The sequence below is a fragment of the Leucopleurus acutus genome (assembly GCF_964270905.1).
Source record: "Leucopleurus acutus genome assembly, chromosome: 2".
NCBI classification, from domain to species: domain Eukaryota; kingdom Metazoa; phylum Chordata; class Mammalia; order Artiodactyla; family Delphinidae; genus Leucopleurus; species Leucopleurus acutus.
In genome coordinates this window covers 80161009-80188446 of record NC_139143.1, presented here as the reverse complement: position 1 = coordinate 80188446, position 27438 = coordinate 80161009, and the positions used below count along the sequence as shown (strand labels likewise).

At 46.0% G+C, this 27438-nt stretch overlaps 1 protein-coding gene and 1 pseudogene across 4 annotated transcripts; both read left to right on the top strand.

Annotated features, from left to right (window-relative positions):
* Window positions 1-531: 531 nt before the first annotated feature.
* On the top strand, window positions 532-995 carry LOC309972461 (large ribosomal subunit protein uL23-like; annotated as a pseudogene). The gene has a single exon. The product of its transcript is annotated as a large ribosomal subunit protein uL23-like (transcript).
* A 7709-nt stretch (window positions 996-8704) lies between these two features.
* On the top strand, window positions 8705-27222 carry SLC25A44 (solute carrier family 25 member 44). Of its 3 annotated transcripts, XM_082834279.1 has the most exons (5): window positions 8705-8825; window positions 10234-10420; window positions 14179-14816; window positions 20952-21079; window positions 24598-27222. In XM_082834279.1, exons 3-5 carry the CDS (start codon window positions 14192-14194, stop codon window positions 24787-24789), a joined length of 945 nt encoding a protein of 314 aa, XP_082690405.1. In that variant the 5' UTR covers window positions 8705-8825; window positions 10234-10420; window positions 14179-14191; the 3' UTR covers window positions 24790-27222. The 3 variants fall into 3 exon arrangements, with proteins under 3 accessions (XP_082690405.1, XP_082690404.1, XP_082690403.1); XM_082834278.1 differs by lacking the exon at window positions 10234-10420 and having other exon boundaries at window positions 8707-8825; XM_082834277.1 differs by lacking the exons at window positions 8705-8825; window positions 10234-10420 and adding an exon at window positions 13492-13575.
* Window positions 27223-27438: the final 216 nt, after the last annotated feature.

The window sequence follows — 27438 nt, the reverse complement described above, 5'->3', positions numbered from 1 at the left end:
TTCTCTCTTGTGGCTCCCCATGACCTCTAGGCCAACGGCTGTGGGGTAGTGGAAAGGGAATGAGGCCAGGGTTGAGCTCCTGGGGCCTTCGTCTGCTGTTAATAGACAGCTCTTCCTGTCTGCACCTCAATTTCTTCACCTCTCAGAGGGAAAGGATGCACAGGAAACTTCCTGCTTTAAGCATTATGGATCCCTCACTGTCAAATACATAGCTCCAGAGCTGAACTTTCTCCTGTCCTCCAGCCAGTTCAAGGACAAGCCTGCTGGACATCTTTATCCAGGTGACCCAAAGGCTCCCAGAACACCTTTTCTCTGTTCCCCTTCTCAGCCTCCCACCAGCACCACTCTGGAATGTACTCTTTCCTCATCTCCCTCTAAGGTATAATTTAGAGGTTATCTCCTCCGTGCCATCTTCCCAGCCTGCCGCAGTCCTGGCTGATTAGTCTTCTCTAAGATTTCCCCAGCACTCACTGTCTACATCATTCATGAGGTACTTAGACCCAACCATAAGAACGTAAAACACAGCTTTTCACGAAGATGGCGCTGAAGGCGAAGAAGGAAGCCCCTGCCCCTCCCAAAGCCGAAGCCAAAGCAAAGTCTTTAAAGGCCAAGAAAGCAGTGTTGAAAGGCGTCCACAGCCACAAAAAAAGAATGTCTGACGTAATCTACCTTCCAACGGCCCAAAACACTGAGGCTCCGGAGGCATTCCAAATATCCTCGGAGGAGCGCCTTTCAGAGAAACAAGCTTGACCATTACGCCATCGTCAAGCACCTAGTCAGCCATGAAGAAGAGTGAAGACAACAACACATTGGTGTTCAATACGGATGCCAAAGCCAACAAATACCAGATTAAACAGGCTGTGAAGAAGCTCTATGACATTGACGTGACCAAGGTCAACACCCTGATCAGGCCTGATGGAGAGAAAGAGGCATATGTTCGACTGGCTCCTGACTATGATGCTTTGGATGTTGCCAACAAAATTGGGATCATCTAAGCTGAGTCCAGCTGGCTAATTCTAAATATAAAAGTTGTCAGTATATATAAAAGAAAGAACATAAAACACAGAAGGGGATGACACATGCAGTTACCCCTGCTGGAACTCTCAACACCCTGGGGGCAGGAGGTATCTCAACCCCATCTCCACAGCCTGAAGCGTGAGGCACTATGCTCTAGTGAGAGGAGGCACCTGGGAAATGCTTACTGTTTATGAGAGCAAAACCTTTTCAGTCTCATCCTACCTGACTTCCCTGCAGCCTTTGACCCTGGTGACAATTCCTTCTTGTAACACTTATGCTTTGGTCTCTGGCTGCAGTGCTCTTGCTTACCTTCCTAGCTCTCTAACCACTGCTCCTCAGGTCTTTTAAGCACTTCTCTCTTCTTATTTCCTTTGAAAATTCCCCTTGGACAATATCTTCTGTGCCTATTGCTTCCACTCTCACCTCTCAACCAAGGATGCCCATTTATTCATTCAGCAAACATGCACAAAGTACTTGCTATGGTTCAGAATCTGGCCTAGGGACTTCCCCGGCAGTCCAGTGCTTCCACTGCACGGGGCTCAGGTTTGATCCCTGGTCAGGGAACTAAGATCCTGCTTGCCAGCGCAGCATGCCCACCCCCGCCCCGACCAAAAATAAAAAAGAATCTGGCCTAGACAGCTGGGGAGAAACCTGAATCAGACCTGCTTCCTACCCTCACAATCTGGCAGTAGGGACAGACTAGCAACAGTCGAGCCCAGGGTGGGGTGGGGAAGAGCTATCGTGGGGGACAGAGTACTGCAAGCTCAGGCTTCCTGTCTCCCCCTCTAGCTACTGGTTACAGCCACCTGGATACACCACAAACATCTCTGATGCAACGTGTCCCCAGCTGAATTTATCAACCCTTTCAAACCTACTTGCCCTCCCTTGTTCCCCATGCTAGTTAACCTCACTGCGATGGAGAAGCTTGGGACCTCTTCTCTCTCACCCCTCCACACTTAGTGGGCCACCAGTCTCATCTCCTCTTCCTCCTCTCTCTCCCTGGAATTCCTCAGCACCTCTCCATTCCCACAGGCCCAGATCACTGACCATGACGGCCAGAGCTGACCCCTGACCAGCCTCTGCCACCTTCTCCTGCTCCCATCCTGCATTCCACTCTCTGATAAAGGGTAGTTTACTTTTAAAAAAAAAAAAGGGTTTCCCTGGTGGCGCAGTGGTTGAGAGTCCGCCTGCCGATGCAGGGGACGCGGGTTCGTGCTCCGGTCCGGGAGGATCCCACGTTCCGCGGAGCGGCTGGGCCCGTGAGCCATGGCCGCTGAGCCTGAACGTCCGGAGCCTGTGCTCCGCAACGGGAGAGGCCACAACAGTGAGAGGCCCGCGTAACGCAAAAAAAAAAAAAAAAAAAAAAAGAAAGAAAAAAAACCTGCCTAAAACTCTAAATGGCTTTTCATTAAATCTAGAATTAAAAAAATGAAAACCCCTCGTATGGCATGGCTTGCCTCCAGCTCCTCCATCCACATCTAGGCACTACTTGTAAATCCTGAGGCCCTCTATACAGCTTTCTGGAAAGCTTTATTGAGTGCCTAGCACTATTCCAGGCCTTGGAGACACAGAGATGAATAGACATTCTGCGTAGAGGAACCAACAGTGAGGTTCTTTGGGCATGCTGTGTCTCCCTTCTAGAACAGCATCTTATCTGTGTGTTCTTCTCTACCCTCCCATGCAGAGTTAGTGACCTATGCACACTTCAGTATAACCGTTTTCATACAGTGCTGCTTTTTCATTGTGTTTCTGTGAGCCTGACATATGGTAAACACTCTCTCAGTGCTGAAATCCATTCATTTATTCAACAAATATTTACTGAACACCTACTATGTGACAGGCACTGTTGGGTGCTGAGGGCAGATCAGTGAACAAAACAGACACTATTCTTGCCATCACGGAGCCTACATTCTAGTGTAGGAGAGTGATAAATAAGTAAAATAAATAGGGTACTTTATAAACAACTTTTTTTTGTTTTTTTGGCTGTGCGGCTTGCAGGATCTTCCCCAACTGGGCCACAGCTGTGAAAGCCCAGAATCCTAACCACTAGGCCACCAGGGAACTTCTGATAGGGTACTTTATTTTTTATTTTTTAATATTTATTTATTTGGCTGCATCGGATCTTAGTTGCAGCATGTGGGATCTTTGTGGTGGCATGTGGGCTCTTCATTGCAGCACACGGGCTCTCTAGTTGTGGCACGCTGGCTCAGTAGTTGCAGCACGTGGGCTTAGTTGCCCCACGGCATGTGGGATCTTAGTTCCCCGACCAGGGATCGAACCCACGTCCCCTGCATTGGAAGGTGGATTCTTAACCATTGGACCACCAGGGAAGTCCCCCGATAGAGTACTTTAAATGGAGATGTGCTATGGAGAAAAAAATTTGAGCTGGAGAAAGAAGGTTGAGAGTGGAAGGAGTGTCTACAAGTTTAAATAGGGGATTCAGAGTAGGTCTCATTGATAAGATGATGTTTGAACAATGAAACAATGAAGTAAGTGAAAGTAGGAGCTATGTGGATGCCTGCAGAAAGAGCTTCTAGGCAGGAGCAACAGCCAATGCAAAGGCCTTGAGGCAGGAATGAGATGAAATGAGAAGGATGCTGTGTGTGCATGGGGGAAGATTGTAGGACCCTGCAGGCCACTGTAGAGACTTTGGCTTTTACTGTGAATAAATGGGGGAGCCATTGGAGGATTTTGAACAGAGGAGGGACATGATCTGACTTAAAGCTTAAAAGTATCACTCTGGCTGCTTTTTGTGATTGGTACATAGCAGAAGCAAGGGTGGAAGCCAGTGAGGAAGCTACTGGAATAATCCAGGTGACAGATGATGGGGGCTCTGATTAGGGTGTTAGTATGTTGGTGATGGGAAGTGGTCAAGCTCTGAACATTTAAAAAATTTTGTTAATTGAAGTATAGTTGATTCACAATGTGTTAATTTCTACTGTACAGCAAAGTGATTCAGTTACACATATACATACATTCTTTTTCGTAGTCTTTTCCATTATGGTTTATCACAAGATGTTGAATATAGTTCCCTGTGCTATACAGTAGGACCTTGTTGTTTATCCATTCTATATACAATAGTTTGCATCTACTAATCCCAAACTCCCACTCCATCCTCTCCCCACCCCCCAAGCAACCACAAGGCTGTTCTCTATGTCTGTGAGTCTGTTTCTTTTTTGTAGATACATTCATTTGTGACATATTTTAGATTCCACATATAAGTTATATCATGTGGTATTTATCTTTCTCTGTCTGCCTTAGTTCACTTAGTATGATAATCTCTAGCTGCATCTATGTTGCTGCAAATGGCATTATTTTGTTCGTTTTTATGGCTGAGTAATATTCCATTGTGTATATGTACCACTTCTTCTTTATCCATTCATCTGTCTATGGACATTTAGGTTGGCTAATTATAAATAGTGCAATGAACATTGGGGTGAATGTATCTTTTCGAATTATAGTTTCCTCCAGATATATGCCCAGAAATAGGATTACAGGATCATATGTCAACTTTATTTTTAGTTTTTGAGGAACGTCCATACTGTTTCCTATAGTGTATGCACCAATTTACATTCCCACCAGCAGTGTAGCAGGGCTCCCTTTTCTCCACACCCTCTCCAGCATTTGTTATTTGTGGACTTTTTAATGATAGCCATTCTGAATGGTGTGAGGTGGTACCTCACTGTAGTTTTGATTTGCATTTCTCTAGTAATTAGTGATGTTGAGCATCTTTTCATATGCCTATTGGCCATCTGTATGTCTTTTTTGTAGAAATGTCTATTTAGGTCTTCTGCCCATTTTTTGACTGGATATTTTTTAAAATTAATTAATTATTTATTTATTTTTGGCTGCATTGGGTCTTCGTTGCTGCACGTAGTCTTTCTCTAGTTGCGGCAAGCGGGGGCTACTCTTCGTTGCAGTGCGCGGGCTTCTCATTGTGGTGGCTTCTCTTGTTGCAGAGCACGGGCTCTAGGTGCGCAGACTTCAGTAGTTGTGGCTCGCGGGCTGTAGAGCACAGGCTCAGTAGCTGTGGTGCATGGGCTTAGTTACTCCATGGCATGTGGGATGTTCCCAGACTGGATAGAACCCATGTCCCCTGCATTGGCAGGCGGATTCTTAACCACTGCGCCACCAGGGAAGTCCAGGTTGTTTTTTTGTTATTGAGTTGTGTGAGCTGTTTGTATATTTTAGAAGGTAAGTCCTTGTCGGTTGTATCGTTTTCAAATATTTTCTCCCAGTCTGTAAGTTTGGACATATTTTTAAGATAAAGCCAATGGTATTTGATGATGGATTGCATGTGATATATGAGAAAAAGAGAACCTTTAAGGATGGCTCCAGGAACTATACTCAATATCTTGTAACAACCTATAATGGAAAAGAATCTGAAAAAGAATATATGTATATATAGTTATCTGAATCACTTTGCTGTACACCTGAAACTAACACAACATTGTAAATTAACGATACTTCAACATAAAAAATAGGTTAAAAAATTTTTTTAATAAATAAAATAAATAAAAAAGAAAAGGATGGCTCCGAGATTTTCAGTCTGGGCAGCCAAAAGGATAGCGTTGCCAATGAATTGAGATGAATAAGAGAGCAGGTAGGTCAGATTTCAGGGACAAACAAGAGTTCCATTTCTGACATGCTAAGTATCAGTCAGGATTCTTCAGAGAAGAGAAACAGAACCATTAGGATATATATATATATATATATATATATAAATATATATAATATATATATTATTTTTATATATAATGTATATTTTTTCATGGCTGAGTAGTATTCCATTGTATGTATGTACCACACCTTCTTTATCCATTCTTCTGTTGATGGATATTTAGGTTGCTTCCATGTCTTGGCTATTGTAAATAGTGCTGTTATGAACATTGGCGTTGATGCTGCCATCATTATTTATTTATTTATTTATTTATTTATTTATCTATTTATTTTTGTCTTCATTGGGTCTTCTTTGCTGCGCGCGGGCTTTCTCTAGTTGTGGCGAGTGGGGGCTACTCTTGGTTATACCGCACAGGCTTCTCATTGCGGTGGCTTCTCTTGCTGTGGAACACGGGTTCTAGGCGTGCGGGCTTCAGTAGTTGTGGCACTCGGGCTCAGTAGTTGTGGCTCGGAGGCTCTAGAGTGTAGACTCAGTAGTTGTGGCGCATGGGCTTAGTTGCTCCGCTGCATGTGAGATTTTCTCAGGCTAGGGCTCAAACCCGTGTCCCCTGCATTGGCAGGCGGATTCTTAACCACTGTGCCACCAGGGAAGCCCTATTTATTATTTTTTACCATTTAAAAATTGAAGTATAGTTAATTTACAATGTTGTGTTAGTTTCAGGCGTACAGCAAAGTGATTCATATATATATATATATATATATATATATTCTTTTTCAGATTCTTTTCCATTGTAGGTTATTATAGGATAATTGAATATAGTTCCCTGTGCTATTCAGTAGGTCCTTGTTGTTTATCTATTTTCTACATAGCAGTGTTAATCCCAAACTCTTAATTTATCTCTCCCCCCACCCTGGCCATGCTGAAGTCTTTTTTTTTTTAATTAATTAATTTATTTATTTATTGGCTGTGTTGTGTCTTCGTTGCTGCAAGCGGGCTTTCTCTAGTTGTGGTGAGCAGGGGCTACTCTTTGTTGCGGTGCGCAGCCTTCTCATTGTCGTGGCTTCTCTTGTTGCGGAGCACGGGCTCTAGGCACACAGGCTTCAGTAGTTGTGGCATGTGGGCTCAGTAGTTGAGGCTTATGGGCTCTAGAGTGCAGGCTCAGTAGTTGTGGTGCACAGGCTTAGTTGCTCTGCAGCATGTGGGATGTTCCCAGACCAGGGCTCGAACACGTGTCTCCTGCATTGGCAGGCGGATTCTTAACCACTGCGCCACCAGGGAAGCCCCATGCTGAGGTCTTGATGCAGAATTTCTTCCCAGAGAAACCTTAGTGTTGCTCCAAAGGCCTTTCAACTAACTGGATGAGGCCCACCCACATTATCAAGGTAATCTTTACCTAAAGTCAGCTGATTGTGGATGTTAACCACACCTACAAAATACCTTCACAGCAACACCTATTAGTGAATAACTAGTTACTATAGCCCTAGCCAGACTGACATAAAACTAACTTTCACACTAAGCTTGAAATGTCCATTAGATATTTTGAGGCAATTGTCAGTACAAATCTGTTGCTCAGGAGGGACCTTTCCTAGAGGTATCAAATTCTTTAATTGTAGTAAAATCACATAACATAAAATTTACTATTAGTGATATTTAGCCATTCACAGTGCTGTACAATCATCACCACTATCTAGGTCCAGAACACTTTCATCACTCCAAACGGACACTGTACTAATTAAGCAGTCACACCCCACTCTTCCTCCCCCCAGTCCTTGGCAACCACTGATCCACTTACCTGCTTTTTGTCTGTATAGATTTGTCTGTTCTGCATATTTCATCTAAATGGAATTACACAATATGTGACTGTTGTGTTTGGCTTATTTCACTTAGCATAATGGTTTCAAAATTTATCCACATCATAGTATGTATCCATATTTCATTCCTTTTTTTGTTTTTTTTTAATTCACTGTGTAATATCCCATTGTATGGGTATACCACCATTTGTTTCTATGTTTTGGCTATAGTGAAGAAGACTGCTGCTGTGAACATTTGTGTACAAGTTTTTGTTTGAACACTTGTTTTCAACTCTTTCGGGTATATATTCAGAGCGAAACTGCTTGGTCATATAGTAATTTTGCTTAACATATTGAGGAACAACCAAACTGTTCCCACAGCAGCTGCACCATTGTACATTCCCACCAGCAATGTCTGAGGGTTCCAATTTTTCCACATCCTTGCTAACACTTGTTACTTTCTAGGTTCTTGTTTGCTTGCTTGCTTGCTTTAATTTTAGCCATCCTCGTGGGTGTGAAGTGGGATCTCATGGTTTTGATTTGTTTTTCCCTAATGATATTGAACATCTTTTCATGCGCTTTTTGGTCATTTTTTTGAAGAAACATCTATTCAAGTCCTTTGCCCATTAAAAAAAATTGGATTGTTTGTCTTTTTGTTGTTGAGTTGTAGAAATATCTATTTTGAAATGAATCTCCACCCCCAGCCTCCCAGTCCCTTATTTAAAAGGCCCTGCGTCTTCTTTTAAATCCATGCATAAGCAAATAGTTTTAGAGCTGGAAGAGACCACTCCACCTCCAGGATGTTCCCTATTCCTGCAGTTTTTTGAGTTCCCAAACCTTAAAATTGGTTGTCTAAACTTAGTCCTTCCTGCTGCACACTGGCCTCTGTTTTGGCTCTGTAGATGAGAAAAATTACACAAAAATTTACAGATTAGATTTGAATTTAAGGATTCCAATAGATCGGAAACACAAGGTGACCCATTTAGAACAAGATCTTCAAGAAGCGCCGGGTGACTTTAAATTTCCAAGAATTAGAAAGACAACGCATGCGCTGTAGAGCTAAGGGCATGCCGAAGCCAATGAAGGCGTGGCCTCTGCCCCCATTCAAGATGGTTCCCAGGACCTTCCACCCTTGCTGCGGGGGCGGGGCGAGAGGCTAAAGGCTCAGAACGCCATTGGTGGAGTTGCACACCGTTCATCCCCGCCCCCCGCAGGGGGCGGGAGTGACAAAGTCCCAATTTCCGGTTCCGTCAGTACCGGGAGCCCGGTCGAGATGGAGGAAGATGCGACCGGAGGCCATCAGTCGCCCGAAACAGAGGATAGAGTGGGAGCTGCGGCCTAGAGATCCACGCTTGGAGTTCACCTCAGACGGGGCGGAACCGCCCTGATGTGAGAAAGTAAGAAACCACCGGCTTGGGGTGCCTGAGGACTAAGGTCTCCGAGGACCTGGACCTGTCAGGGAGGCAGCGGGTGCCTGCAGTGGCCGGCTGCAATTCAGTGGGAGCCCGCCACGCAGTTTGGGGAATGAGGGGCGACTCTAACGAGTCATCTTTTCCTGTCGGAGGAGCATGAGTTTCGCTGACAGCGAAAGAAGCATGGCGAGAGGCACCTCGGGGGCCAGGACAGAAGCAGCTTAAAGGGGGTGTCATGTGGAGTAGGTGAAGAGGACTGTCATGTGGTGTCTGTCATGAGGGATCACGTGGGCACCCATGGAAGACCGAAGGAAGGCTGGATGGAAATCGCTTCATGCCCCAGAGGGGAGGTTGTCTTGAAGGGAGAGGTTAGAGGCATGCCAGGGAACTTCCCTAAGGAAATGCATGTTCATTAGGACAGGTGGGCAAGCACGTAAATATATTCACATTCATGTGGTAGATAGCTCCCAGGATGCAAAGCCTTGATGCAGTTGCAGTAAGAAGTACAGAGGAACAGAAGGAGGAAGCAAAGATGTTTCCAGCACAGAAGTGGGGACCAAACCCCACGGATGTCTTGTCAGGAGTTGTAGGTGGCTATTTGACTTGGTGGGGGGGTTGTTGACTGAAAAGATTTGAATAAGTCTAGAAGTCATCACTGAGCCCAGTCCTGGTGACAAGTCAGGATGGAGTCAGAGGGCTCCTAACCTAGTCATAATGGTCTGGACTCCTAGAGTAGTTGTTATTGTTATAATACTGACAATCCTTAATATTTAAGGCAATACTTTCCAAACTCTGATATATGTATTAACCACCCAGAGATCTTGTGAACATGTTGGTTCTTATTCAGCAGGCCTATGGAGCATCCTGAAATTCTGTATTTCTAACAAGCTCCCAGATTATGCCCATGCTGCTGGTCTGTGCACCACTCTGAGTAGCAAAGATTTAGAGCAGCAGTGTCCAGTAGAGCTTTCTGAAATGGTAGAAGTGCTTTGCTGTTAACAAAGTGCTTTCACACATTAGCTCATGTGAGTTGCACCACAGTGACATAGCTATGGCAGGCTTTACTAGCCCCATTTCACAGATGAGGAAACTGAATTTCAAAGAAGTGACTTGGTTCCAATCCTACTAGTAGGTAATGGAAGTGGAACTCAGACTTGGATCTCCTGACTACTAACGTTCTTTTCATCAAATGACCTTACATTCCAGGTGACACTGCCTTGTCCTGAACCAGAATCTTATCTCAGAACCTAGTGAACAGTCTGGTGTGGTTTTTCTGGTACAGGGAGAGGGGAAGTGGAGAAGGAGGTATACCTACTTGGGCCAGTTTGTCCCTTTCCTCTGATGGGCTCAGCAGTGGGGGTTCTGCCTCTGACATCTCATTTGATGATTTCAGGACATCCTGGGTCATCTGTTGGGTCTCCATATGAAGCACTTTAACCTTTGTGTCTAAGCTGTGTTAAAAGATGGGGGAAAATTCAGAATTGGAGCCATGAACACAAATAAGGATCTGGGAAAGAGCCATAAAGAAGCTGGGCTGATTGAATTGGAAGAAAGGAAGGCTGAAGGAAGTGAGCATACAGGTATCTGCATGGAGGATTTTCCAGAGGGTGAAACGCAAGGAACTGGTTTTGATATTTCAGCAGGAAGTTTCGAGGTTAAATAACAAGGAGCAGGTTGAGATCCCAACTTTTAGGAGCAACCCACCTTTCAAAGGGAAAGAGGGGGTGGGTGCAGTGCCTTCCCCTTCAACTGTAGAGGCTCAGCCCTCTGTGGCATGACCTTTAGTGGCTTCTTCTGTCACCATGGTAATGATAGAAATTACCTGCTTTGGCCGTGGAGAGTCCTCCCTTCTTTCTGGGAATTTAAAATAGACTGGCACATGTGAGACATGGAGGAAAGTGGGGAAATGGGGCGCTGGGTGCTGCTGTAGGATTTCTCATCAGGAGTTGTTGGCACTCTGTCATTCAGTTTGATAAGTTGAGACGGTGCCCACAAAACCAGGTCCTAGAACAGAGTCCTTCGTGGCTCTGGCTCTCTGCCCTGCTCAGCACACAGTATCCATGAGCTGGGCAGGAGTCCTTGCTTGAGCCCTGCCGTATTTGTCCTGTGATGACAACAGGCCTGCCCAGCCACTCAGCTCAGTCACTCCACAAGCACGCTGGGAAAGCAGAGGCAGCTCTTGGTTTCAGTGGAACAAAGCGGAGAGAAATCCCTGGGCATCTGCTGCCGGGAGCTTATGCTTAACCCTTGGGTGACTGGCAGTCATGAGGGTATTAATTCTGCCTCCCAAGGGTGGGAATGACCTGGCTTTATACTGAACAGAGTGATTTGTGCTGGAACTCCTCAACTCCCATGGAGTAGAGGGCATGATGGAGTAGAGGAGCAAACTTGGCTCATATCCTGCCTCCGCTAACCAGCTGTATGACCTTGGGCTTGTTCCTTTTAACCTATTTGTTGTACCTCAATTTCCTCATTTAGCAGAAGTGTCTTAACTGTGTAGAGGTTAAGTTGTAAGGATTACTTGAGGTAATAGGTGTTCGGGAAATCCTAGTGTCTCTCTCTCTTCTCCTCCTCTCTCAGTGGAAATGGACACATAACCTTGGGACCCTGGATGCCAAACACCCTGTTTGTCAGTGATACAGTGATCCCCTTCTCTTGAAGGACCTTAAAGGAGAAGTTTGCCACACTGGACTTGATGGGTGTCCTGGGCTGAGGCTGGAGGAAGGGCCACTTTTGCCCACAGCAAGTGGCACATCAGTGTTCCAGGGGTTTTCCTCCTAGAACCCCATCTCTAGCTCATTTCCCATGGCCTAGATTCTCTGTTCCGGTCAACCCAGTTGTTTCAAGCCACTGTTTTCTCCCTTTCACTGTCCACATGTATTCCTCCATTCAAGCTGCTTTGTCCTCCTCCAGGAAGCCTGTCTTGGTTACATGTGCCTCACCCATGCCTCACCTTGAAGCTGAGGTTTTCCCTCAGCTCACATGTACTCAGTTTGCACTGCAGGTATCTTATACTTTAATGAAAGTGATGCAGTCCAGCTCAGGAAATTCCAAAAAGCTAACCTTGCTTCCCCACTGACTTATATGGTAAACCAAGAAACTACTTAGGCTGGTTGGGACCTTTGGTTGGGGAAGGTGGTTGAGGATGAACTCTGGTTATACACTTGACATGAGATTTGTCAAGGCTTTGGTGCTGGGACTGCCTGTGTAGAACACTTCACCTCTCTAGAGTAGTCCTTTTGATGTGGCCACCTCCTTTCCCATCCTTTAAGGATTTCTCTCAGAGCTTAGGGAGGCCCTGATTTCCTGCTTCCTGGACTTTAACTTCTCACTTCCCCTTCTGGCTGAAAATGTCCAGTATCCTACACAGGAGCACATTACATTGTCACTATGTGTATGTCCAATATATGATGTCCTCTCATTTGACATTTCTTTTTTTTTTAAATTATTTATTCATTTATTTAATTTTTGGCTGCATTGGGTCTTCACTGCTGCACGCCGGTTTTCTCTACTTGCTGAGAGTGGGGGCTACTCTTTGTTGCGGTACACGGGCTTCTCATTGCGGTGGCTTCTCTTGTTGCAGAGCACAGGCTCTGGGCACATGGGCTTCAGTAGTTGTGGCACACGGGCTTCAGTAGTTGTGGCTCAAGGTTTCTAGAGCACAGGCTCAGTAGTTGTGGCGCACGGGCTTAGTTACTCTGTGGCATGTGGGATCTTCCCAGACCAGGGCTCGAACCCAGGTCCCCTGCATTGGCAGGCAGATTCTTTCTTTCTTTTTTTTTTTAAATTAAGTTAATTTATTTTATTTATTTTTGGCTATGTTGGGTCTTCATTGCTGCATGCGGGCTTTCTCTAGTTGCGGCGAGCGGGGGGCTACACTTCATTGTGGTGCACGGGCTTCTCATTTGTGGTGGCTTCTCTTGTTGTAGAGCACAGGCTCTAGGCGTGCGGGCTTCAGTAGTTGCGGCATGTGGGCTCAGTAGTTGTGATGCATAGGCTTGGTAGTTGTGGCACACAGGCTTAGCTGCTCTGTGGCATGTGGGATCTTCCTGGACCAGAGCTCAAACCCATGTCCCCTGCATTGGCAGGCAGATTCTTAACCACTGCGACACCAGGGAAGCCCCTCATTTGACATTCCTTAAGTTGAAATCTCCTGATTTTATACAGTTATTACAGTTGTAACCTTATTAGTTTTGTTTGAAACTTTAGTCAGTGGATACACTTAACATGAGGGCCACATGTACATTAATTTGCCCTGGTTTCTTTATCTCTGTGTCTTATATCCGTTCCCCAGAGGGATACTGTGTCCCCTTGAAGAGACTGAGTTTCTCAAAGGCAGAGTCTCTATATCTTTTCTGTCACTTGAATCTCCCTTCACTACCTAGGGGCTGAGGTTATTATTTATATGCTTGGGGATGAAAGAGGCCAAGCATGTTCTCTACCCTGTAGTTAAGACTCTTCAGGGAAACTGCTTAGCTCTCAGGTGGTTCTCTTCTTTCTCTAGAGTGAGTTATCTAATAACCAAAGAGGACTCTGACCTTTGGCTTGTTCCTAAATTTCTAACTCCTTTCATTAGAAGGATGGGAGGTGTGGGGGGGTTCCTGTGGAGTGAAAGCCCCACTTGCCTTCTTCCTTGCACTTTCTGCTAATGCAGACTGGAGAAGGTGTAAGTGTAGTGAATGTGGGTCAGGAGGAGCTCAGAGGGGCCAGCACGGGAAACCAGAAATAAAGTGAGGTGAGTCAGCTGGTAAATGGTGGTAAAAGAGGCACCCTGCTGAGGCTCAAAGGTCCAAGGCCAAAGGCCATGGCTCCTCAGTAGGCCCAGGAGTGTCAGAAATGGAGCACTTCCCTTTAGCCTTTATGAACCTCCAGAATGTCACTTAGTGACATCCCATTAGCCCACTTAAAGGCCAGGTGGTTGGTTTGCCCACAGCATCCTGAGCTGTCTGGGTGAGCTAGAGAAGGAAAAGGAGAATGGGCCATGACACCAGGGCCTGGGCAGAGGCAGAGAGACCAGAATAGCTGATCTGATAAGCTGGGGGTAGGGAGCTGAGGTGGGAGTGGGCCCACGGGAGTCACTGAGGTGAGAAACAATTTTCAGAAGAGGGGTCCTGAATTGGGACAGACTGGTAAAGGAGAGAGAAGAGGGCACTATCCCGATCCATGAAGGAAGAATCAGGCAGGGGTTGGCAGAGCCAGACTGAGTGAAGTCTAAACTTTGGAGAAGTGAGTACCCCAGGAGCTGAAGCCTGAGAATGGGGTTTCAGAGCCCATCCAGGAGGGGAAAGTGCAAATTCTGATCTCCTTCACATTCCCTCCACCCTGCTCAAATCCACAGGTCTCCAGACACAATGGAGGACAAACGTAACATCCAGATCATCGAGTGGGAACACCTGGACAAGAAGAAGTTCTACGTGTTTGGTGTGGCAATGACAATGATGATCCGTGTCAGTGTCTACCCATTCACCCTCATCCGCACTCGCTTGCAGGTTCAGAAAGGCAAGAGCCTCTACCATGGGACCTTTGATGCCTTCATCAAGATCCTACGGGCAGATGGTGTGACTGGCCTCTACCGGGGGTTCCTGGTCAACACCTTCACCCTCATATCTGGCCAGTGCTATGTTACTACTTATGAGCTCACCCGGAAGTTTGTAGCTGACTACAGCCAGAGCAACACAGTCAAATCACTGGTGGCCGGTGGCTCGGCCTCTCTCGTGGCTCAGAGCATCACAGTGCCCATTGATGTGGTCTCCCAGCACCTGATGATGCAGCGCAAGGGTGAGAAAATGGGCCGCTTCCAAGTGCGAGGGAATCCAGAGGGACAAGGGGTAGTTGCCTTTGGCCAAACCAAGGACATCATCAGGCAGATCCTGCGGGCTGATGGACTTCGTGGCTTCTACCGGGGCTATGTGGCTTCGCTGCTTACTTACATCCCAAACAGTGCTGTCTGGTGGCCCTTCTACCACTTCTATGCAGGTAAGCAGGGACCAGGAGGGTGGGGGTGGAGGATGGTCACTAATGGACAGAGATGCTTTTGCTCTGTGCATGTTGGAATGAGTGATTTAATGGGAGACTGGACCATTCATACAGCAAACATTTGAATCCAGGAGGATTCAGAGATGAGTAAGACATGGTTCTTCCCTTCAAGGAGCTAATATTATAGTGGAGGGAATCAGACAAGTAAAGTATATGACTGTAGGACATAGCGTATGTTCTCGATGAATCAGGATCAACTAAGTTTAGTGGAATATTGGCAGAGAATCATAAGGTGGGGAGGGACAAAATCCATAGGATTTAAAGATGAAAGCAATGGAGCAATGGGTAATAGCTTTTGAGTTGGATGCCTTTCCTTACTATTTTTTTTTCTTTACATTTTTTTCTTTCTTTAAAAAAATTATTTATTTTATTTATTTATTTTTGACTGCGTTGGGTCTTCGTTGCTGCGCACGGGCTTTCTCTAGTTGCGGCAAGCGGGGGCTACTCTTTACTGCGGTGTGTGGGCTTTTCATTGCCCCGTGGCATGTGGGATCTTAGTTCCCTGACCAGGGATCGAACCTGTGTCCCCTGCATTGTAAGGTGGATTCTTTACCACTGGACCACCAGGGAAGTCCCTCTCCTATTTTTCTAATTGTACTTTTTTTTTTTTTTTTTGGTAGCTCTGTCTCTTCTTCTGTTTAACACAGTCTTTCATCTGGAGTATTTGGTAAAATTCAGATACATGGACTCCACCTCGACCCTTTGTATCAGATTCTTTGGGAATGGATGCTGGCAATCTTAATGTTAGAGAACCTTCCAAGGAAACGTGAGCATTTTCTCTGGAGTCTGTCCTCACCCCTCTCTCCTCATTTGATTTCATTTACAGTTAGAGTTGTCCTTTTCTAATATGTCCAAAATTTCTATTTCTGTTCCCAAACTTACGTGTCCAGAGCTCTGGACAGACATCCTGGCTGTTGGACCTTTTGACCTGGAGGCATGCACTTACATCTGAAATTTGTTTCAAGTAACCATTTTTCATCCCAAGCTGGCTTTCTCTTCTGACTTACTTTCATGTGGCCATGTTATTCTCCAAATCACTGAAACTGAGGCCTTGGGCATAGTGCTTGGCCCCTTGTCCTTGTCCCCACATCTAGTCCTAGTGACCCTGGAATGTCTTGTCCAACTTTCTCTCCATTCCCACTGCCTTTCCTGAAAACCATTCTCTGTACCTACCCTCTTGGACTATTGCATCAGCCTTCTAGCTGTTCCAAGTCTCTTCCTTCCTATCTACACACAAGTCCCTAATGGATTAACTTTATTTATTTATTTTTAAAATTTTATTAATTTATTTATTTTTGGCTGCTTTGGGTCTTCGTTGCTCTGCGTGGGCTTTCTCTTGTTGTGGTGAGCGGGGGCTATTCTTCATTGCGGTGCGCGGGCTTCTCATTGTGGTGGCTTCTCTTGTTTCAGGGCACGGGCTCTAGGCTCGAGGGCTTCAGTAGTTGTGGCTCATGGGCTCTATAACACAGGCTTAGTAGTTGTGGCGCACGGGCTTAAGTTGCTCCACGGCATGTGGGATCTTACCGGACCAGGGCTTGAACCCGTGTCCCCTGCATTGGCAGGTGTATTCTTAACCACTGTGCCACCAGAGAAGTCCCCCTAATGGATTAACTTTAAACTCTGGTTGTGATGTTCAGTGGCTCCCACTGCTTACTCAGTAAAATCCAAACTCTTCAGCCTGGCTTCACCTTCCCTTTTCAGTGAAACATCCTGCTGTTTCCCTATGTATAGTCTATGCTGCAGCCAGGCCAGTTCACACACCGTTCCTCCACCGTGCATCATCTCTCCCACCTCTGCTGTATTCATATCCCTTTGCTAGATGCCTTCCAGGTCCACTTACCCTGGTGAAATCATGACTCATTGCCTCCTCTCCCATCCTCTCCATGTATCTCTCAACTCAGAAATGATCTTTCCCTCCTTCCAACTCCCATGACATTGCTTCAGTCTTTCTTAAGGCAGTTAGAACATTTGCCTTGATGTTATTTGTATGTGCCAATCTCTTCTATTATTTGCACAGGTTCTTCTTTTTTCTTAATGCTTTTTTTCCCCCAGCTTTATTTTGATATAATTGACTGGAAAGTTTCTTGGAAGGGGGTGGAAACTAACATTTACTGAATACCCACTGTGTACCACACTCTGTGACACTGTGTGTCTCAGGGCCTGGTGAATTGTAAGTGCTCAGTAAATATTTGTTGAGAGAGTAGACTGGTTTTTGTCACTCCATTTTGCTTAAAATCTACCAATGCTGCCTTATGGGTATTTACAATAAAATCTAATGCTTCTCACGGTCAATACAGGTCTATGTGATCTGGTCCCTGTCTGCTTCTCCAGCCCCATCTTGTGCTCCTCTGCCCTTACTCACTCTGGTCCATTCTCACTGCCCTTCTCTCCGTTCCTGAGACACACCAAGCTCTGTTCTCACCTCAAGGCCTTTGCAGATACTGTTCTTTCTGCCTGGAATAGCCTTTCCCCTGTTGTTTGTGTGTCTGGGTCCTTCTCATGCTTCAAGCCTCAGCGTACATGCCATCTTTGCAAAGAAGACTTCTTTTTAAAAAAAATAATTAATTAATTAATTTGTAAATTTTTGGCTGTGTTGGGTCTTTGTTGCTATGTGCGGGCTTTCTCTAGTTGTGGTGAGAGGGGGCTACTCTTCGTTGCAGTGTGTGGGCTTGTCATTGCAGTGGCTTATCATGTTGTGGAGCATGGGCTCTAGGTGCGCAGGCTTCAGTAGTTGTGGCACACAGGCTTCAGTAGTTGTGGCACACAGGCTTCAGTAGTTGTGGCTCGCAGACACTAGAGCACAGGCTCAGTAGCTGTGGCGCACGGGCTTCGTTGCTCTGTGACATGTGGGATCTTCCCAGACCAGGGATTGAACCCCTGTCCCTGCATTGGCAGGTGGATTCTTAACCACTGTGCCACCAGGGAAGTCCCAAGAAGACTTCTTTACCCAGTTGGAAAGAGGGCTCTTCCTGTTTTCTTTTTTTTAATTGATTTATTTTAAAATTTTATTTATTTATTTATTTTGGCTGTGTTGGGTCTTCATTGCTGCCTGCAGGCTTTTCTCTGGTTGCGACGAGTGGGGGCTACTCTTGTGGTGTGTGGGCTTCTCATTCCATTGGCTTCTCTGGTTGTGGAGCACAGGCTCTAGGCGCGTGGGCTCAGTAGTTGTGGCTCATGGGCTCTAGAGCGCAGGCTTAGTAGTTGTGGCGCACAGGCTTAGTTGCTCCATGGCGTGTGGGATCTTCCCAGACCAGGGCTTGAACCCGTGTCCCCTGCACTGGTAGGTGGATTTTTAACCACTGCGCCACCAGGGAAGCCCTGTTTTCTTTTGTAGCACCTTGTTTTCCAGATGCTGCCTTCCAGTGGTTGTGAAATGTTTTCTTCTCAGGAGCAACAAGACACCCTTGAGGCAGAGCCACCAGTTCACTTTGTTTCTTTCTGTATGCTGACCCTGGGGAAGAAAGTGATTAGAAATCCAGGGGAGAGGTGGTTCTGGTAAGGCTTAAGGAATTCTGTCATGCCTTCGGACTTGGAAGCCCTCGCTTCTGTCCTGCCAACCTCCACCATCCTACTTGTTTCCTAATCTTTAGTTGCCTGGCGGTAAATTACCAAAACTAGGAGCATAAGAAAAAAAAAAAAATATATATATATATATATATATATATTTTTAAATCGAAGTATAGTTGATGTATAATAGTTTATAAATTACAGGTGTACAATATAGTGATTCACAATTTTTAAACGTTATACTCCATTTATAGTTATTACAAAATATTTGCTATATTCCCTGTGTTGTATAGTATATCCTTGTAGCTTGTTTGTACCTCTTTTTTTTTTTTTTTTTTGAGGTATGCGGGCCTCTTACTGTTGTGGTCTCTCCCGTTGCGGAGCACAGGTTCCGGACTCGCAGGCTTAGCAGTCATGGCTCACAGGCCCAGCCGCTCCGCGGCATGTGGGATCTTCCCGGACCAGGGCACGAACCCGTGTTCCCTGCATCGGCAGGCAGACTCTCAGCCACTGCGCCACCAGGGAAGCCCTTGTTTGTCCTCTTAATCCCCTACCCCTATATTGCTCCTCCCCGCAAGAAGAAATTCTTAAAGGTATTATGGTGACTGAATTGTACAGAGAAAACTGAGAGGGAACCTTGGAGATGATAAATCTATTTTACATCCAGTCTCACTCAGAGTAAAAGCCAAAGTCCATGCAATGGCTTCAGGGCCCTACCTCTTAGACTTCATCTACTGTTCTTTCCCTCATTCGTTTGGCTGCAGGCATACTGGCCTTGGTGCCAAAGACCTCAGGCGTGCTCATGCCTCAGGGCCTTTGCATAGGATGTTACCTCTGCTTGGAAAGTTCTCGCCACAGATCTATAAGGCTTATACTATCCTTTAGGGCTTTGCTTAGACTTCACCTTCTACCCTTTCTGCCCTTGGCATTCCTTATCTCCTTTTCCTGCTCTATTTTTTTCTATAATTAGCACACAACATGTCTGACATAGTTGTATATTTTGCTCTTTATTTATTTATTGTCTGTTTTCCCCCACTAGAATGTAAGTTTCATAAGGACAGGGATTTGAGGCTATTTTATTCACTGTTGTATCTTTAGAACCCAAAGTGACTGGCTCGTGGTAATCACTCAATAAATCTTTGTTGAATAAATGAACGAACTCTTGTCTCTCACCTCCAAAGAGGGAAAAGCAAAATAATTCAATTGCAGGTGAACTTCCTAGTGACACTGGGATTGGGTGAATCTGGGTATTATTCCATCTTCTTCATCAGCATTTTGAAAAATGAATTTTCCTTTCTTTTTTTTTTTTTAATTAATTAATTTATTTATTTTCGGCTGTGTTGGGTCTTTGTTGCTGCACGTGGGCTTTCTCTATTTGGTGCGAGCGGGGGCTACTCTTCCTTGTGGTGCGCCGGCTTCTCATTGCGGTGGCTTCCCTTGTTGCGGAGCACAGGCTTTAGGCGCGTGGGCTTCAGCAGAGTTTTGGCACGCAGGCTCAGTAGTTGTGGCGCACGGGCTTATTTGCTCCACCGCGTGTGGGATCTTCCCTGTCCGGGGCTCGAACCCATGTCCCTTGTATTGGCAGGCGGATTCTTAACCACTGCGCCACCAGGGAAATCCAATTTTCCTTTCTTGATATAGGCTGAAGAAAAGTTCTCACTGTAGGGTATGATTTTCTCTTTTAATTGTAATTGTTTTTATTTTTTAAAACATTCATATGGTTCAAAATTCAAAAGGTAAGAAAGGGTATGCAGTGAAAACACTCCTCACCTACCACAGTCACCCAGCTTCCTTCCTTAAAGACAATTAGTGTTACCAGTTTTTAATGTATCTTACCAGTTATCCAGTGCATGTATAAGAAAATATGTGGTGTGTGCTTTTCTAGCCAGTGAGTTGTGAAAAGTAGAGCATAAGCATAAGAGTTTTACATCAGGAGTGATTTCTGAAAGGAGTCAGCAAGCAAAGAGGTTTTGAAATCCCCTTCTCCAGAGGAATTTTGTCCTATGCAAAATGACTTCTGGAAGGGGTCTGAGATTTAAAAATTTTTGTTGGTTCAGGGCTTCCCTGGTGGCGCAGTGGTTAAGAATCCGCCTGCCAATGCAGGGCACACCGGTTCGAGCCCTGGTCCAGGAAGATCCCACATGCTGCGGAGCAACTAAGCCCACGAGCCACAACTACTGAGCCTGCGTTCTAGAGCCCGCGAGCCACAACTGCTGAGCCCACGTGCCACAATTACTGAAGCCTGCATGCCTAGAGCCCGTGCTCCGCAACGAGAAGCCACCGCAATGATAAGCCCGCACACTGCAACGAAGAGTAGCCCCCACTCGCCACAACTAGAGAAAGCCTGCGTGCAGCAACGAAGACCCAGTGCAGCCAAAAATAAATAAATAAATTTATTAAAAAAATGTTTTTGTTGTTGGTTTAGATGGAAGCAAAGATGGGAGTTACAGGGTCTAAGGTGCCTAAGGATGGAGGGTTTGTCATCGTTGGGCCAACTGGTAGAAAAGGTTTGGGGCCGTGTGGAGTGGAACCTCATGTCTTGAGGCATTATCTTTCCCTTGATTCCAGAGCAGCTCTCGTCCCTCTGCCCTAAGGAGTGCCCTCACATCGTCTTTCAAGCCATCTCGGGGCCTCTGGCTGCAGCCACTGCTTCCATCCTCACCAATCCCATGGATGTCATCCGAACCCGAGTACAGGTAAGACCAGTCTTCTCCCCTACCCTCCTCCCAGATAAACCATTAGAAGTGTGATCTTCAGGCCCTCCAATATTTCCTGACCTCTTTGTGTCATGGCCCTCTAGTCTAGCCAGCCTTCTCCTGGTCATCCAAGCCTCTTCCTTGTGGTTATGCTTACCATCTACAGAAACCAGCTGAGCACTTTGAATCACCTAGAATGTTTCTGTCATCCTGTCTGCTACCTTGCATGCCTCTACTCCTTTCCTTGCCCATGCCTCTAGGAATTCTTACTGCTTTCTTCTAGGCTTTCGTCATAATAGCATAGTCTATCAACCACCTTTTCCTTACCTTGTAGCTTTGTGGTTATTAGAAATATGATTTTAGTTAATTTCGTAAGTCTGTCTAGCTTCTCCACTTGGCTATGTGCTCTCTACAGTGAAAGTGACTGTCCTTGAACAGGTTTCACAGATTGTTCTGTGTGGACTCAGCACAAACACAAACAAAGCCCTGGGTGGTATTGTCCAGAAGTTATAGTCCCTGTCTTTAGTCAGCTTAATGACAATTTCACAGCCCCGAGTCCAAGGAAATAGAATCTGAATGATAATGTATAATATACACATGGTAGGTTTTGCTATATAAAGCTTTAGGTGGAGGGACTTCCCTGGTGGTCCAGTGGGTAAGACTCTGCGTTTCCAATGCCAGGGGCCTGGGTTCGATCCTTGGTCAGGGAATTAGATCCCGCATGCATGCTGCAACTAAGAAGCCCGCATGCCACAACTAAGAAGCCCACATGCTGCAACTAAGACCCAGTGCAGCCAAAATAAAAAAATAAATAATAATAAAATTTAGAAATAAATAATAATAAAAAAATAAATAAATAATCACAAAATAAATAAATATTTTTTAAAAAGCTTTAGGTGGAGGGAATGGGGGAATTTTAATATCTGATTTGGGTAACTTAACAGGACAGCTGTCCAGGAGAGTGTGGTCATTGAGTTACAGTGAGAAGGAGAGGGAAGGAAAATAACCTTAGCAGATGGAGGTGAAGTCAGCTTCCCTGATACCAGGATGTTGGGATGGAGGTGGCTGGTAAATCTAGCTACAGTTGACTCTTGAACAACATGGAGTTTAGGAGCACTGACACTCCGCATAGTTGAAAATTTGAGTATAACTTGGCCCTCTGAATCTGTGGTTCGCCATCCACAGATCGCATAGTACTGTAGTGTTTTGGGTTTTTTTAAGTATAAATAAAAATGAATTTTTACTTAAATCATTTTGGTATAGATTATTAGTCAAAGATATTTAAACACATTGTGGGTAATATAAGCAGGCAGTTCAATTTTAAATTCAATTTTTTATGTAGTAACTCTGCTACCTATGTACAATTTTTTTTTTTTTTTGCGGTACACGGGCCTCTCACTGTTGTGGCCTCTCCCGTTGTGGAGCACAGGCTCCGGACGCGCAGGCTCAGCGGCCATGGCTCACGGGCCTAGCCGCTCCGCGGCATGTGGGATCCTCCCGGACCGGGGCACGAACCCATGTCCCCTGCATCGGCAGGCGGACTCTCAACCACTGCGCCACCAGGGAAGCCCCCTATGTACAATTTTGATTTATTTCCAGAGAAGTAAAATAATCTCTTTAAATTTAATGTTAGCGTAAGCGTGGAATTCTTAAATTAACCAAGTGTGTACTTTAGAGAAACAGGAATATATCTTGACATGTTTAGAGAGATATGCAATCCATAAAGGTTAAATAGCAATGGTAAAGTCTTCCCGGTTATTATATTTATTTTATTTATTTATTTTAAAAATTTTTATTAGTACTGTAGTGTTACTTGTTACTGCTGGAAAAAAACATACTGCATATAAGTGGACCCATGCAGCTCAAACCCGTGTTGTTCGAGGGTCAGCTGTGTATTGGTCCCTAGGAAAGTATGCGCCCCCTCCACGACCCACACGTTTGAAAATGAGTGGCATCTGATTGGTTTGCAAATAATAAAGTGTATAGGTTCCATCCTTATTCTCTCCTGAGCCTTGTTCTGGGTGTTCCATGAGGAGATTCAAGGAAAAGGACAGGTCCTTACTTTGAGGAGTTCCCAGGCTGGAAGAGACAGCACATATGAGGACCAGGGCCATAGCTAAAAAAGCCCTTGACGTGGCTGTGGATAAGTGGAGGATTAGGGGAGCACAGGTGGTCAGAGGAAGAAGGGAAAGGGGGAATGTGGAGGAGGGCGCTAAAGGAGGCAGAGAGGAATGGGGAGACGTTCTTAGTCAGAGATGGGACCACCTTGTGAATAGAGGGAAGTATAACAAGGAGTGTGTCTGTCCTGCATTGGCTGAAGGTCTGAAGGGGGTAATCTCTAAAAGTGTAATTTGGTGGCAGGTATGGGGGTGGGGGGGAAGAAGAGGGCAAGACTACTAAGAAAAAAGAGAGAAAAGATTCCAGTATGATAGGGAAGACAGGTCACAGGGTGTGTGGGAGATGACAGGGTTGGAGGGGGAGGACTCTAGCCATGGGGCTTCAGAGGGATTGAGATGATCAGAATCAAAATCACTGGTAGAGAGAGCTGAGACAGGCTGGGACCTGGGCCCCTTTGCTGCAGTGCTGCAGGGCTTGCACATGGACACACCTCTCCTTGAGCAACGGAATATAAAGAAACTATATGGGACTAAAAACAACCGTGTGCATGCCCAGTTGGGGCAAATTCTGGACCCAAAACATACAAAGAAACCAAAAAACCCAGCTGCCACTTTTGAAGTGCCGGGAGCAAAAGCAGGGTACTGTGCATGCTCCCTGCACACACCACCACCTAAGGGGCGGCGAAATACCTAAGCCACCCCTCTGGCCGGACTCCTGGACACACCCCTACCCTCACCCCATATAAGAAACAAGCTTACCTCCCTTTGGGGAGTGAGCAAGCAAAGGAAGCTCTTGCTTGTTCTTGCTCCCCTCTTGTGCAGCAAGGGCCCCAGGAAAGCCTTGCCTGAATTTCTTGTCTGGCCTCTAGTCGATTTCTATTGCTTCGGGAAGGCCAAGAACCCTGGCCCGTAACAGAGCTGCAGAGGCCCTTAGAGGTGATTTAATCCAGCCTCCCTGAGACCAGAGAGAAGCACTTGGTCCAAAGACTCATCACTATGTAGTTTATCTAATGATATTAATTATAACTACCATGTATTGAATACTTACTGTCTGCCAGGCACTGTTCTCAGCATTTACAAGTATTCTTTTGTTTACTTCGTAGAACAACCACACAGGGTAGGTATTATCATTACTATTTTATATTTGAGGAAACTGGGGTGCAAAGTGTTAAGTAAAGTACCTGAGATTATGCTGTTAGTAAATTGTGGAGCAGAATTCATACCAGGCAGTCTGGCACCAGAGCCCATACTCAGTCACTGTGCTGAACTGTCCCGCAGAAGCAGAGTCCAGCCCTCTGACTCCCAAGTCTAATTCTTTCCACTTTAGCCTAAGGCAGAGGGAGATTGGGTAGAGGGGCTTTGACTGCAGACCGTCGTCCTCCAATGCGTTGACTTTTCCAGGTTGAGGGCAAGAACTCCATCATCCTGACCTTCCGACAGCTGATGGCAGAAGAGGGGCCTTGGGGCCTCATGAAAGGCCTCTCCGCCAGAATCATCTCAGCCACGCCCTCAACCATTGTCATTGTGGTGGGCTACGAGAGCCTCAAGAAACTCAGCCTCCGACCTGAGCTGGTGGACTCAAGACACTGGTAACCAGTGATGGGGAGAGAAGCCTGCTGTTTCCCACACTACTCTGAGTCAGGGGCAGAGAGGAGAGGGTAGCACCCTCTTCAGGTGCCCCACCAGATACCGAGTCCGGCCCTGGGTCAGGGACAGAGACTTTGAACTGCTCTTGCTGAAGAGGCTCCACGCCTGGATCCCCTGCTCTCATTTTTAAATTTTCTTGCCAAACTGGGCTCACTCATTCAGTACAGGTACTGTCCTGCCCTAAGGAAATCCACTCTCCCTGCCAATCCCACTCCATCCATCCCCTGCCAACCCTTCTCTGCCTTCCCCCTCCATCTGTGTCCCTGAGATCCTGAGAAGAGCTGCACATAGAACTTGCTTACTACCACTGGTTCTTCCTCTTGGGCTTTCAGCCCAGATTCCAAGCAGTTACCATCAGCCCTTTCCTGCTTCATCTCTTAGGCTTGCTTATTTTTATTTTGGGACTGAGCTGCCCACCAGACTACTCTGCTTTTCCCTGCCACTGGGGGCAAGGTGCCAGGCACTTTTGCACAGGGAGTGGGAGCAGCAAAAACCTCTGGTTCTCCAGAGCACTCATCCTCTGTTTGGAGAGTTATTAGGTTGGGGAGAAATGTTGATACTTTATTTTGTGTGTGTATTTTTCTGTGAACCAGGCTACTGTCTTAGTCCTGCTAAAGCACCAATCCTGCAGTCAGAGCCCACCCCTTCCTCAGACAGGTGGAAAAATATCATGTAGCTTTTCCCTCAATCCCAGTTATCTATCCCTCCCAGTCCCTTCAGTCCCAGCAGCCTCAGGATATGTAAGCTGTGTTTTTCCTCCTGGCCCAGATGACTACAGTGGTGGGCACAGCTCTAAATAGATCAGACTGTCTGGGACACACGGGACTTGGAACACTACCCTGAAAAGTCTGGTTTAGAGAGTAGTTGGTTTGGAAAGTGACAGGAGTATATGTGTGCCCTAGTGCATCTCCCTCGACCAGCTGAGCCAAACCTAGGAGAGGGCAGTGGAGGTTCTCAGCCCCAGGCAGTCATGACACACATACATACCCCAATCACTTGGACTCACAGAAACAGATGTTGTCTCACAATGGGAGTCTCTGAGATGTGGAACTGTTTGTGTTTTTCTTGTCTCCGATCTGAGGAGTCATCCCGGTCATGGTACCCTCTGGAGGGATGCTTGGAGGCGGGTAAAGGGCGGGTCAGGAACTCACCCAATACCAGGACCACTGCATTTATCAGCCTGATACTGCCGAGATGATCTGTTGAAGCTCTCAGGAGCTAGATGATGAGTGCTCCTTCCCTGCCTCATCCTTCCCCCACAACACACACCTCCTCTACCAAGCTTGTGTTGCAGGTGAGGAGAGGTGCAGTAAATGGAATGACAAGAAGGCATATCAAACCCTGCACTTTTACTTGAGACATCTGGCTTGGATGACCCTTCAAACTTTCTTATTGGTCCCACCCCCTGGGAGAAGCCATGGTGCCAATTTGAAAGGTGCTAGCTACCTGAAGCCTTGATATTTCTTATGGCTGCCCCACATTCTATCCCCCAGGCAAGATCAGAATCTGAATTCTCTACCTTCACCACCACCACTGCCCATCTTGGGCTCAATCTTTGAGGGTTATTTTCTCTTTCACTTATTTTTATTTTTGTCTGTCCCTTCTTGCACTTTGTCAAGAGTCCTCCAATTTCTATTCACAAATGGTCATCCAAAGGGTTGGGCCCACATCATGAATCTTCCTGCCTCTCAGTCACTCCTTTACCCTAAGAACCACCAACATAATAGAAGCCAGGGGTCCCTCCTTTCTCTTTAAACTCATCCTAGTGAGACCTTTGGAGGTTGGTTTTCTCAGCTCCACACCTTCCCCTCCCTACAGTCTTGTCTTCAGTCCTTCCCCACCATTGCAAAGTGGGTAAAGTATCAGGGACAGGAGGTAGTCTCCTGCTTCTCATGTCTTAGGTTGTTTCCATCCCAGACTCCTCCAGACTCTTTCTTCTGTTTTATTTTATTGTACAGTATTTCAGCCTTTCACCTGTTTCCTCTGTCTCTCTGTCACACACACAGTTTTAAAGGACGATGGGCATTTACTAAAAGGGACCCCTGGCCCCTACTTTCCCATCTAATATTTTAGGGACTGGGATTGGGTTTGGTTAAAATGCCTTGGTGGGGGTGGGATAGTGGGCTTCCATTTTCCCAGGACCATGGATCTGGACCAATTGGAATTTTTGATACATTGGTCTGTAGCCAAAATTGGAAGAAACTTTCGGGGGACTGGGCAAGACGGGAAACCTGATGGGAGTATTTAAGGACAGGGGAATAAAGTGCAGATGCAGTTAACATTTGATAAAATGGACTCGTGAATATTAACAGCGAACATTCACTGTTGCACTGTATGAAGTCTCCGAAGTGTAATTAAACGTTTTTATTGAGTCCTTGAGCTTTGCGCTTATTTTGCCCGCTTGCCGAGAAAGTATGTTACGTAAGTGTATCGTTCTTGTATTAATACGTGTGTAACCCTCCGCCTCGGCAGTTTCCCCGGTGTTTGCTCGGTGATAGACATTCGCTGCTTCCAATCGGAGGCGCGCAGTGCCGGGAGTGGCCAATCGGGGGCTTCGGTGGGCGGAGCGGCCGGGCCAGTTAGCTTTGGCGGTTT

Coding starts and splice junctions, on each gene's coding strand:
- SLC25A44 (XM_082834277.1), top strand. CDS start 13,520: ATGTGGGTCAGGAGGAGCTCAGAGGGGCCAGCACGGGAAACCAGAAAT. Junction 13,576..14,178: donor GAAACCAGAAATAAAGTGAG/GTGAGTCAGCTG, acceptor TCAAATCCACAG/GTCTCCAGACACAATGGAGG. Junction 14,817..20,951: donor CTTCTACCACTTCTATGCAG/GTAAGCAGGGAC, acceptor CCTTGATTCCAG/AGCAGCTCTCGTCCCTCTGC.